Source organism: Lagenorhynchus albirostris, chromosome 1, assembly GCF_949774975.1.
Source record: "Lagenorhynchus albirostris chromosome 1, mLagAlb1.1, whole genome shotgun sequence".
Taxonomy (NCBI): Eukaryota; Metazoa; Chordata; class Mammalia; order Artiodactyla; family Delphinidae; genus Lagenorhynchus; species Lagenorhynchus albirostris.
Window position 1 is genome coordinate 130,726,869 of NC_083095.1, and position 13,127 is coordinate 130,739,995.

The 13,127-nt window shown below is 38.4% G+C and overlaps 1 protein-coding gene across 9 annotated transcripts in view; it reads left to right on the forward strand.

Annotated features, from left to right (window-relative positions):
- NEO1 (neogenin 1) overlaps nt 1-13,127 on the forward strand; it is a 241,340-nt gene that overhangs the window by 184,098 nt on the left and 44,115 nt on the right. For all 9 annotated transcript variants that reach the window (XM_060169920.1, XM_060169973.1, XM_060169940.1 and 6 more), the window contains exons 9-12: nt 334-488; nt 4,828-4,976; nt 5,349-5,487; nt 12,297-12,346. In XM_060169920.1, the coding sequence (XP_060025903.1) occupies nt 334-488; nt 4,828-4,976; nt 5,349-5,487; nt 12,297-12,346 (493 nt within the window). The remainder of the gene's footprint in view (nt 1-333; nt 489-4,827; nt 4,977-5,348; nt 5,488-12,296; nt 12,347-13,127) is intronic.

The window sequence follows — 13,127 nt, forward strand, 5'->3', positions numbered from 1 at the left end:
GAAGCGTACAGAATTGGTGACCAGCTGCCCCATTTGAGATGGCACCAAGAAGATTCTTTGTGTCTTTTCTGAAAGGAAGTTGTGATTATAGCCAGCAATATCAGTAATGTTTAAGCAAGAACACCAGCGATTTATCAGACATGTATGACATTGCTCTTTGCCAGCGTCCATATTCTGTGCACTGTTCCGCCCCCAAAGGTTTCCTTTTTTGAGAGTTAATTTTTGACTTAGATTTATTAAGATTTTGATGTCATATGGTATCTATAGGCATTACAATGAAAATGAAACTGCACATTCTGGAAATTTTCCTAATCGATCCCTCTTTCTCCAAAGGGAACGTGTTGAAAATACCAGTCACCCCGGAGAAATGCAGGTAACCATCCAAAACCTAATGCCAGCGACTGTGTACATCTTTAGAGTTATGGCTCAAAATAAACATGGCTCCGGAGAGAGTTCAGCTCCACTACGAGTAGAAACACAGCCTGAGGGTAAGTCTCCCACCTCTCTGTCAGCCCCACCTGTAGGGAGACCTGTATGAAGGGCTACCTTATATATAGCCTGGCATACCATAGGAGTGCAGAAGATAACAGTTCCTCACCTTCAAGGTCCTTACAAAATAGTTTTGGGAGATCAAATTAATTCACATCAAGCAGTAGCAAATAGTGTAAGACAATATAATTCTGCTGATAGACACCCAAATTTCACTGATCCGTTAAGACCTAGCTCAGATGCCTTCCTAGAACCTTCCCTCTGATCTTATCTAATATTGTATCTCGACAGTCCTAAGATACATTATCATTTTCTTCCTTGAATTATGGTTATGAATGTATCTCATTAATTTTATGGCAAAGACAGAGTCTTTTCTATCCTTTTATTTCCCGCCATATCTAATGCAGTGCCTCACACAGGAAGTAGGTATTTAATCATTGTTCAACGGGATTGCCCTGATCTTTATACATACCACACTCTTTGGAATCTCTTCAGGGCTTTACTTTGGACCTGCTGTCTTTTGTGCTAAATAATGTTACTTCCAGTTACATTTCTTAAGATTTTCTCCAACTGAAATGAGTGTCAAGTTGATTTATCTTATAAATGTCTTCTATGTCTTAAATTTTGGTTTTAAACTATAGGCCAAAAATGACAAGCAGTCAAATCAGAATTAATGCTTATCTCATGAGGCTTTCTTCTACACTTTTACCTTTTAACATGAGCCACTGTTTTTCCTTGGAGCCTTCTCCAGATTTCTTTTACTGTTAACTGCACTAGTGTTTCTGTATTAACAAACTTGCAGTAATAAAATTTTACTTCAGCTAGGGAGCATGGGAGATAAATTCATGAAAGCTACTGACCAGGGAACTAAACATATTAAATGAATTTACCGCTGAAACTATGGAAATAATTCAAGGACTCTGCCTGATGGGTAGAATAAGTAAAGTCGAAAAGCTGTGGAACTTCACTTTCTAATGCTGCAGCAAATCATTTACCTGTCAAACAGTTATTGAGGACCTCCTCTACCAGGCACTGCAAAAACTATAAGAGATGCAGAGGATGGACAAGATAGGAATTCTCCCCTTAAAGAATGAGCAGTCAATATAGGAGGCCATTGATCATTCCAGTAATAGAGCTTAAAGATCAGGAATCAAACCCAAGCAACAACAAGAGGGCCAACAGAGAGCGGGGTGGTGGGGGGGGGGGGCGTTGATTTAAGGAAAGAATGTGTTCTCGCTGCAGGGAAAGGATGTTGAATTTCATGGTTACTGTGTTCACATGAGAGCAGGAGCAATCTATTAGATTTCAAACTCAAGCCACGAAGCAAAACTCAATTTCCTTCGTTAACTCTCACATACAGGCGTCATTCATGAGAGATAATGGGATACAGAACAAGGAAGAGTTACTGTAAAAGTTAGGTATATCAAGTCAGGTTCCTAGAAAAAGATGAGACCTGAGGTTGGCCTTAAAGCATTTGGCTTAAAGCAAGCATTCTTGGGGAAGGACACTGCTTGACCCCACCCCAAAATAGGACAAACAGTGCACGTGCAAGGTGAGTCATGATGAAAGTAAAGGAAAAGACCACTGAATTTGATTCAGTTCCAGGGTTCAATCCTGGGGCCATGAACTTTCTGAAGATACATGAAAATATTTGTGTGTCTGTACATGTTCACATTTTCCTTGGGAAAGAGCCTGTGGTTTTCATTATCATTTCAGAACTTACAAGTCAAACTATTGAGAACCACTGGACTAGAAGGGCCATTGTCAAGTTAGAGATGAAAGAAGAGATTTATTGAGTGCCTGTCATGTGCCAGGCACCATTCTAGGCAGCAAGATGTAAAGACGAGTAAGACTTGACTTCTGTTCACAAGGAGCTTACAGTTTGGTACCAGCGCCAGACAAGTAAACGGGCAATAATGTGATGTACAGTCATCACAAGGAAAGTAGGCAGCACAATCATTTATTCAAGGAATTCGATTAAACGAAAGTAGCTAAATAAGAATATAGATGGAAGGGCCAGCAGATTCTGGTGTGAGTATTTTAGGGGTAGAGAGTGACTATAACATGTTTTGGCAAAAGAGGAGTTAGTGGAGAGAGATTTGCATTTTATCTGGAGGTATTCAGCTTGGGGGCAGGTGGGAGGGGCCGTAAGTGTGGGAGTCAGCCCTGGGAAAATAGTTTACATTTTTAGCTTTTCAAACCAACTTAAATTTTTTTCCATTTTTTAATGCCACTGTACAGATGAAATGGAAGAATTTACTAGCTCCTATTTTAGGATCATCTTTGCCTACATTTAGCCAATGAATATACTGAAAGTGATTTCAAGGGAATTTGTTCTGTTCTCCTTCCCTTTTAAAAAGTTAGGGGAAAGTTTTCCATAGCAGCAGAAGTGTGACGATTCCCACCTGTCAGGCTGCACAAAATATGCTCTTAAGAGAATAACATGATTCATGCCTAAATAAAGCAAACAACTGCCAGAAAACCATATTCAGGTTTCTCTGCTTTGGTAGGAAAACGAATCTTCAACTGTCATGCTGTTATTTAAGCAAGCCAGCTTGTTTTACATTTTGTTTGTTTTTTCCCCTTTCCTTAAATCTAATGGATGTCTGTTACAGAAGCAGTGGCACCAGAGAAATGATTTTCAGATAGAGAGTATCCACCAAAGTGTAGATATAGGTACCTGCCAGGATTTGTGTATAAACTGGGACTGGAACCTGTCAGTCAGACAAAAAGAATATAGTAAAAAAGGATGTGAGCTGTTGTAGGATTTAGAGCTGGGCAGACAATCAGTCAGCCAATTGTGGGATCTTCCAGTCACATCATCCCACAGAGGGTGTTGTCATAATCCCCTAACTGGTTTTCCTGAGTCCACGTTTTAGAACGAGGAAGTGCTCAGCTCCTAGCTCCACTACCCGCCAACTTTTCCATCTTTGGGGAATGGTTCTTAACCTCTCAGCCTCATCCATAAGTAGGGATGATAACAGTATCCGTCTCATTTGGGTTAGTGCACAGATTAAATAAGATGTAATTTAAATAAATGTAAAGCACTTAATGCTGGCCTGATTGCAAGCATTCAATAAATGGTGGCTATTTTTAAAATTATTATTTATCTAGTCTTGTGCCATTATTGTTTTTCTTCCATGCATGTGTTCACATGTTCTTTTTAAATGCAGATCTGATCATGTCATGTTCCTGCTCATAATTTTTCAGTAATTACCTAACACCTGCAAGAAATAATCCAAACTCATAGCAGGGCCTTAGAGGTTCTCCTTTATCTGGCTCTTGTCATCCTTTGCAGCATTCTGTCTCCCATATCCATTCTTTGTTTCAACCTGAACCACATGACACTGTCTTCTTACCTGTTATGTCCAAATTGATTGGATCAATTTCCCTCTTGGTGTCTGAGAAAACTACTCATTCTTCCTGCTCCCCAGAAGTCCTCACCAATCCTTCCCTTTCCTAACCACCCCCACCCAAAGCAGAATTGTGTGCTCTCTTCTTTCAGTTTTCATTACAGACGTTACCTAATCTATCAGCACTTAGGATCTTCTTTGTAACTATATGTCTGACTTCCCTCTAGACTGGGAGTTCTTTGTGGGCAGGGACTCTGTCCATCATTCATTGTATCCCCAGAGCCTGGTAAAAGAAGGCTCTCTTTTTGTGATGTTTGCTTTTATGTGCTGCAGTCCCACTGCAAAACTAGGATTTTATAAACCACAAGAAGAATTCTGCACTGTTCACTTTTTTCTTTGAATAAATTTGAGATACATCACAGATGATTTTTGGTTTTTCAGTCATAAAGACGGAAATCACTTAATTATATATTATCCTGAAACCACTTCAGTCAGATCACTTGTTTTCGTAGTTTTTATTGTTTTAAAAACATAGCCAGGGCTTCCCTGGTGGTGCAGTGGTTAAGAATCCGCCTGCCAACACAGGGGACATAGGTTCGAGCCCTGGTCCGGGAAGATCCCACCTGCCACAGAGCAACTAAGCCCGTGCACCACAACTACTGAGCCTGCACTCTAGAGCCTGCAAGCCACAACTACTGAGCCCACATGCCACAACTACTGAAGCCCACGTGCCTAGAGCCCATGCTCTTCAACAAGAGAAGCCACCTCAGTGAGAAGCCCACGCACCGCAATAAAGAGTAGTCCCTGCTCGCTGCAACTAGAGAAGACCCACGTGCAGCAACGAAGACCCAACACAGCCAAAAATAAACAAATTAATTAATTAAATTAAAAAAAAAAAACATAGTGTGCCATTATTGCTGAGAATGGTCTTGAGGGATGCAGTAAATTTTATTTATGTCCTACTGTCTTGAAATTTTCTTTCTAGTTCAGCTCCCTGGCCCAGCACCTAACATCCGAGCGTATGCAACTTCACCTACTTCCATTACTGTCACCTGGGAAACACCATTGTCTGGAAATGGGGAAATTCAGAATTACAAACTGTACTACATGGAAAAAGGAACTGATAAAGAACAGGTATAATAGGAAGCCATTTTTTAATGCATTGATTGGAATAGTAGAGTTGAAATATATTTCCAAAACTCAATACCTGCTTGTCTAGAAATCTGAGGAAAAAAATATGTATAAGAAATGAAAAGTTGATAGATTCTATTTCTTGGTACAAAGGTTTATTCTGTAGTTTTTGCCAGCAAGCGTTCCTAAACATCAAGGAGTATTTCTCAGCAAACTGCAGTGCTTATGATTAATTTGCTTTAACTGTTAAATAATATTCTGTAAAAGGGACAAAAATCTGCATTATGTCAAATATAGAATTTGTATAGTTAATTATTTTGCAGCATTTCTTTTGGCTTGAGTTGTGTATATATAAATTGTTTTATTTTATTCAAGGATGTTGATGTTTCAAGTCACTCCCACACCATTAACGGGTTGAAAAAATATACAGAGTATAGTTTCCGAGTGGTGGCCTACAATAAACATGGTCCTGGAGTCTCCACACAAGATGTTGCTGTTCGAACATTTTCAGATGGTGAGTCTTTCTTCCTCTGGAACAAAATACCATGCTTGGGGGCGCTGGTGGCATAGTAGCAAGATCATGGGCTTTGATGTCAAGGAGATTTGACATCTGAACTGGTTCAGATACCAGTTCTAGTAGTGTGACTTCGGTCAAGTCACTTCACATGTCTGAGCATGTTTCCTTATATGTGAAATTTATAATACCAACTTCATTGGGTTGCTGTAAAGATCCAGTGAGAGAGCATAGAACATGTAGTGCCTGGTACTGAATAGTTTCTCTGTATTTTTATTTTTACTAGATGCTTTTGTATAAGTAAATATTATTGCTTGTTCATAGCACAGACCATCCCAGGGCTGTTGGAAGGCTGGGCTTGCTCTACTTAGTAATCATATTTGCCTGCCAAATAGGTCTTTTTTTTTTTTTTAACATCTTTATTGGAGTATAATTGCTTTACAATGGTGTGTTAGTTTCTGCTGTATAACAAAGTGAATCAGCTATACATATACATATATCCCCATTTCTCCTCCCTTTTGCATCTCCCTCCCACCCTCCCTATCCCACCCCTCTAGGTGGACACAAAGCACCGAGCTGATCTCCCTGTGCTATGCAGCTGCTTCCCACTAGCTACCTGTTTTGCATTTGGTAGTGTGTATATGTCCCTGCCACTCTCTCACCTCATCCCAGCTTACGCTTCCCCCCCCATGTCCTCAAGTGCATTCTCTATGTCTGCGTCTTTATTCCTGTCCTAACCCTAGGTTCTTCAGAACCTTTTTTTTTTTTTTTAAGATTCCATATATATGTGTTAGCATACGGTATTTGTTTTCCTCTTTCTGACTTACTTCACTCTGTATGACAGTCTCTAGGTCCATCCACCTCACTACAAATAACTCAATTTCGTTTCTTTTTATGGCTGAGTAATATTCCATTGTATATATGTGCCACATCTTCTTTATCCATTCATCAGTCGATGGACACTTAGGTTGGTTCCATGTCCTAGATATTGTAAATAGAGCTGCAGTGAACATTGAGGTGCATGACTCTTTTTGAATTATGGTTTTCTCAGGGTATATGCCCAGTAGTGGGATTGCTGGGTCATATGGTAGTTCTATTTTTAGTTTTTTAAGGAACCTCCATACTGTTCTCCATAGTGGCTGTATCAATTTACATTCCCACCAACAGTGCAAGAGGGTTCCCTTTTCTCTACACCCTCTCCAGCATTAATTGTTTGTAGATTTTTTGATGATGGCCATTCTGACTGGTGTGAGGTGATACTCATTGTAATTTTGATTTGCATTTCTCTGATGATTAGTGATGTTGAACATCCTTTCATGTGTTTGTTGGCAATCTGTATATCTTCTTTGGACAAATGTCTATTTAGGTCTTCTGCCCATTTTTGGATTGGGTTGTTTATTTTTTTGATATTGAGCTGCATGAGCTGCTTGTCAATTTTGGAAATTAATCCTTTGTTAGTTGCTTCATTTGCAAATATTTTCTCCCATTCTGAGGGTTGTCTTTTCGTCTTTTTATGGTTTCCTTTGCTGTGCAACAGCTGTAAAGTTTCATTAGGTCCCATTTGTTTATTTTTGTTTTTATTTCCCTTTCTCTAGGAGATGGGTCAAAAAGGATCTTGCTGTGATTTATGTCATAGAGTGTTCTGCCTATGTTTTCCTCTAAGAGTTTGATAGTGTCTGGCCTTACATTTAGGTTTTTAATCCATTTGGAGTTTATTTTTGTGTATGGTGTTAGGGAGCGTTCTAATTTCATTCTTTTACATGTACCTGTCCAGTTTTCCCAGCACGACTTATTGAAGAGGCTGTCTTTTCTCCATTGTATATTCTTGCCTCCTTTGTCAAAGATAAGGTGACCATATGTGAGTGGGTTTATCTCTGGGATTTCTATCCTGTTCCACTGATCTATATTTCTGTTTTTGTGCCAATACCATACTGTCTTGATTACTGTAGCTTTGTAGTATATAGTCTGAAGTCAGGGAGGCTGATTCCTTGAGCTCCGTTTTTCTTTCTCAAGATTGCTTTGACTATTCGGGGTCTTTTGTGTTTCCATGCAAATTGTGAAATTGTTTGTTCTAGTTCTGTGAAAAATGGCATTGGTAGTTTGATAGGGATTGCACTGAATCTGTAGATTGCTTTGGGTAGTATAGTCATTTTTACAGTGTTGATTCTTCCAATCCAAGAACATGGTTTATCTCTCCATATATTTGTATCATCTTTAATTTCTTTCATCAGTGTCTTATAGTTTTCTGCATACATGTCTTTTGTCTCCTTAGGTAGGTTTATTCCTAGGTGTTTTATTTTTTTTGTTGCAGTGGTAAATGGGAGTGTTTCCTTAGTTTCTCTTTCAGATTTTTCATCATTAGTGTATAGGAATGCAAGAGATTTCTGTGCATTAATTTTGTATCCTGTAACTTTACCAAATTCAATAATTAGCTCTAGTAGTTTTCTGGTGGCATTTTTAGGATTCTCTGTGTATAGTATCATGTCATCTGCAAACAGTGACAGCTTTACTTCTTCTTTTCCAATGTGGATTCCTTCTGTTTCTTTTTCTTCTCTGATTGCTGTGGCTAAAGAGAAACCGTGTCTTTTTAGCAAGCCTTGTCTTTTTCCTGATCTTAGTGGATGTGGTTTCAGTTTTTCACCATTGAGAATGCCGTTGGCTGTGGGTTTGTCATATATGGCTATTATTATGTTGAGGTAAGTTCCCTCTCTGCCTACTTTCTGGAGGGTTTTTATCATAAATGGGTGTTGAATTTTGTCGAAAGCTTTTTCTGCATCTATTGAGATGATCATATGGTTTTTCTCCTTCAATTTGTTAATGTGGTTTATCACACTGATTGATTTGAGTATATTGAAGAATCCTTGCTTTTCTGGGACAAACCCCACTTGGTCATAGTGTATGATCCATTTAATGTGCTGTTGGATTCTGTTTGCTAGTGTTTTGTTGAGGATTTTTGCATCTGTGTTCATCAGTGATATTTGCCTGTAGTTTTCTTTTTTGTGACATCTCTGTCTGGTTTTGGTATTAGGGTGATGGTGGCCTCATAGAATGAGTTTGAGAGTGTTCCTCCCCCTGCTATATTTTGGAAGAGTTTGAGAAGGATAGGTGTTAGCTCTTCTCTAAATGTCTGTTAGAATTCGCCTGTGAAGCCATCTGGTCCTGGGCTTTTGTTTGTTGGAAGATTTTTAGTCACAGTCTTAATTTCAGTGCTTGTGACTGGTCTGTTTATGTTTTCTATTTCTTCCTGGTTCAGTCTCGGAAGGTTGTGCTTTTCTAAGAATTTGTCCATCTCTTCCAGGTTGTCCATTTTATTGGCATATAGTTGCTTGAAGTAATCTCTCATGATCCTTTGTATTTCTGCAGTGTCAGAAATACAGTCAGTTGTTACTTCTCCTTTTTCATTTCTAATTCTGTTGGTTTGAGTCTTCTCCCTTTCTTTCTTGATGAGTGTGGCTAATGGTTTATCAATTTTGTTTATCTTCTCAAAGAACCAGCTTTTAGTTTTATTGATCTTTGCTATTGTTTCCTTCATTTCTTTTTCAGTTATTTCTGATCTGATCTTATGTTTTCTTTCCTTCTAACTTTGGGGGTTTTTTGTTCTTTCTCTAATTGCTTTAGGTGTAAGTTTAGGTTGTTTGAGATGTTTCTGGTTTCTTGAGGTAGGATTGTATTGCTATAAACTTCCCTCTTAGACCTGCTTTTGCTGCATCCCATAGGTTTTGGGTCGTTGTGTTTTCATTGTCATTTGTTTCTAGGTATTTTTTGATTTCCTCTGATTTTTTTCAGTGATCTCTTGGATATTTAGTAGTGTATTGTTTAGCCTCCATGTGTTTGTATTTTTTACAGGTTTTTTTTCCTGTAATTGATGTCTAGTCTCATAGCATTTTGGTCGGAAAAGATACTTGATACGATTTCAATTTTCTTAAATTTACCAAGGCTTGATTTGTGACCCAAGATATGATCTATCCTGGAGAATGTTCCATGAGCACTTGAGAAGAAAGTGTATTCTGTTGTTTTGGAATGGAATGTCCTATAAATATCAAGTCCTTCTTGTTTAATGGATCATTTAAAGGTTGTGTTTCCTTATTTTTTTTCGTTTTGGATGATCTGTCCATTGGTGAAAGTGGGGTGTTAAAGTCCCCTACTATGAATGTGTTACTGTCGATTTCCCCTTTTATGGCTGTTAGCATTTGCCTTATGTATTGAGGTGCTCCTATGTTGGGTGCATACAAATAGGTCTTTTAAATTCCTCAGGATTTTGTGACAGTTTATTTCTCACCTGTGACTGAATATTTGCTTATACCTATGACCCTAAAGCAGTCGTTTTCAAAGTACAGCCTGCCAACAAGATTGAGTTGGTCAAGACCAGCATTTTTAAAAAATGTTTTTAAAGTAGAACAGAAAATAGCAGTTTATTGCACTTAGCGTACATATTATGTCCTGAAACTCAGCTAAATCCAAGTGTTAACAAAAATGTCTTTTTCTTAAAAATGTGTGTATATGTGTGTAGCCCTTATATATAAACAAGCGTGCCTTAGAAGCTATAGTTTGACTCCTTTAAGCCGGTAGTCAGACATCACATCACCAACAAAGGAGCAGACTGACATCATGTGATATGTTGCATCGAGAAAGATATAACTTCTCCTCTATGTTGTATCCCTGCCAAAAATGTTTAATTTAAATATGATCATGATGAAATAACTAGACATATTGAAATTGATGGACATTCTGCAAATAATTAAATAAACTGTCCTGAATTCTTAGAAAATACTAGTCTCATGAAAAAAAACAAAAAATGTAGGGGAATCGTTCTAGAATCTAGATTAAAGGAAAGTAAAGACACATGAAATAAAATAAAACATGTGTGATCTTTGATTCTGGGAGTTGAAACAGCTAAAAAGGACACTCTTGGTACAATTACTTAATGTTAGGTTGGTATAGTATCAGTCACTATTAAATATTAGCTATGTTATTAGGTATATTAGGTAATATTTTTGTGTTGATTAGATTTTTAGTGTGATCACTGTATTATCATTTTGTTGGAGAATGTTTTTGTTCTTAGGAGATACATACTGTAGTATTTAGGAGTGAAGTATCATGATGACTGTAACTGTCTTTCAGCCATCCAGAAACAATATGTAGATAGATAAACATGTTTGTGTAAATATAATGAGAGAAATAAAGCAGATGTGGCAGAATATTAACAATTGGTGAATCCAGGAAAAGAATGCATGGTGTTCATTGTATTCTTCTTGTCACTCTTTGTGCTTGCAATTTTTCAGGATAAAAAGTTGGGGAAAATAAATGCAAACTGTAGTTTGGTTAGCCAACTACATTACCCTGTTTTTTGAGGTAGGCTCTTAAATCTACCCATGAGCCACTTTTAACTGCATTAAGTGGCTTGGCATACTGACTACAGTGCCTGTCACGGGAACTGAATGTGTCTCAGCATGGTGGTTAAGGGCAGCAGTTCGGAGTAAGATAAATCTTAGTTCCTATACCAGCTGAAACAAATACCTTGAGCAAGTTAACTCTCCTGAGCTGCATCTGTAGTTTTCTTATCTATAAAATGGGAATAATAATAGAAACTCCTTTGTAGGATTGTTTTAAGGATTAAGTAACTGTCATGTAGGAGCATGCAGCAGATCTTAGCTATGATGGTGGCAGTGGTGTTGATGATGAAGAAGAAGACAGCAACAACAATTATGTTGGTGCCTTTGCAGCTAAGTCAGAGGTTCAGGGAGATGATCAGAACCATCCATGGACTTTTTTCAAAACACAGGTTCCTAAGTCCTTCTCCAGACCCTCTGTGCCTGAATCTCTTGGTTGAGGCCTGATGTACTTTGTTGTTAGCACAGGATTCAACAGCGAACAAGAAATAGTCTCTGTCCTCCAGAAGCCTGTAGCTCAGTGGGCACTTAGTTATACGCCTGGTCACCAAATGTCAGAGGATGGGAGGGAGAAATTTCCAGGGATGGATTAGGAGAGAAAAGCCAAGGTTAGCATTTTGTGATGGAGAAGAAACTAATCAGGTTTACTTAAATTTTCTTTGCTTCCTATAATTACTACAGAAGAAGACACTGGAGGGTGTATGGACCATAAACTTTGAGATACCCTTGTCTTATGTTCTAATATGTGAGAAGCTAAAGTTATACAGCTGTTTTTTAACCAACGGTCCCAAACTTCTCACATCTGAATGAGTGTTCCCTGCTACGTAGTTCCCTTGGGAAGCCAGATCGTTTCTTAACTGGACTGTCATTGCTTAAACATCTCTTTGCTCTACTTGGAAACTGCCTTTAAAACCAGTTTAGGACCCCACAAGAAATCCAAGCTCATTGGTTTGTGTACATCACATTTTGGATTCATAGTGATATTACCCAGTTGATTCACTTGCCATAGTCATTAGACTTGTTTCCAGAAAATGTATCCCAAGATAAGGATATGCTACTCCCAAGAATATTCAAAAGAATACATACGTTAAAGATTCAGAATGTATTTGGGGTCTAGAAAAGTTTACAGTCACTATCATATCCTTGAAATAAGTACCTGACTTTCCAAAGGTACAGCCTGACTTGGATATGGGTGCATATGTGAACGGGTCTCATTATTTTAAATGAATCAAATATGGCCCCACACCTTGCCCAGATACTTTCAACATGAGGGCACTGGCTGCTGGGTTAGACCTTCAGGTTGTATATCAGTGTTTGAGATGTGCATTTGTATAAAGTCCAGCCAAGAACAGTCACATGATGGGTGATGCCTGAGTGATTGAAATTTTTTTCTTTTCTTTTTTTTTTTCGCCTATGCAGTTCCCAGTGCTGCTCCTCAGAATCTGTCTTTAGAAGTAAGAAATTCAAAGGTAAAACTTCATATTGCTGTTGTTCATTTTCTATTTGCCTCAGGAGGGCAAACAGAGAGGGAGATTCTGCATCAAAACAATCATAATCAAGCAAAGAAATAAAGTAACATAGATATTACACTTGCCAGTTTAAAGCTGGGCTTAGAAGCCAACTCTGGTTGATTCTGTTCAACTTTACTGCCTTTCTGCTGTGCAAAAATTACTTTAGCCTTTCTTCAAGTACATTGCTATTATTATGTAAATCATGACATCCTAGATGTTAGCCATCCGGAACCTTGGTGACAGGTAGAAAGAAGTAAGTTGTTGTTTATGATACCATAGCCTGTTTAATACTGTGAGGTGAGCCCACTGTGAATCAAAGGCAGACGTCTGTCAGATGGTTGCATTGCTGAAGCTGTCCCTCCTGGTCAAGTTCACTGTGCACTGAAGGCCATGTGTGCCTCTCAGATGCCCAGAACCCCTACTGGGCTGCATAGACAACTGAGACAGTCAGTTCTTTCAAAAAGGACTATGGGACTCCTTTTCCTTTAAGAAACAGCCAGCTGTTGATTAACAGTCCCCTCTTTGAAAAGTTTTAGACAGAAATTGTCTAATTTCACTGTTGCTACAGTGGAAGTAGAAGAGAACCTTACACCTAACAGTAGTTTACTTCCTAATCCACATGACTCTGACCTTACGTTTTCCTTCAAAAACTTTCCTGAGACTTTTGCCCTATGTCTTCATTCTGTCAAAATAAATCAAGTGCCCAGCGTATACTGCCCACAAATACAGTCTCCCCATT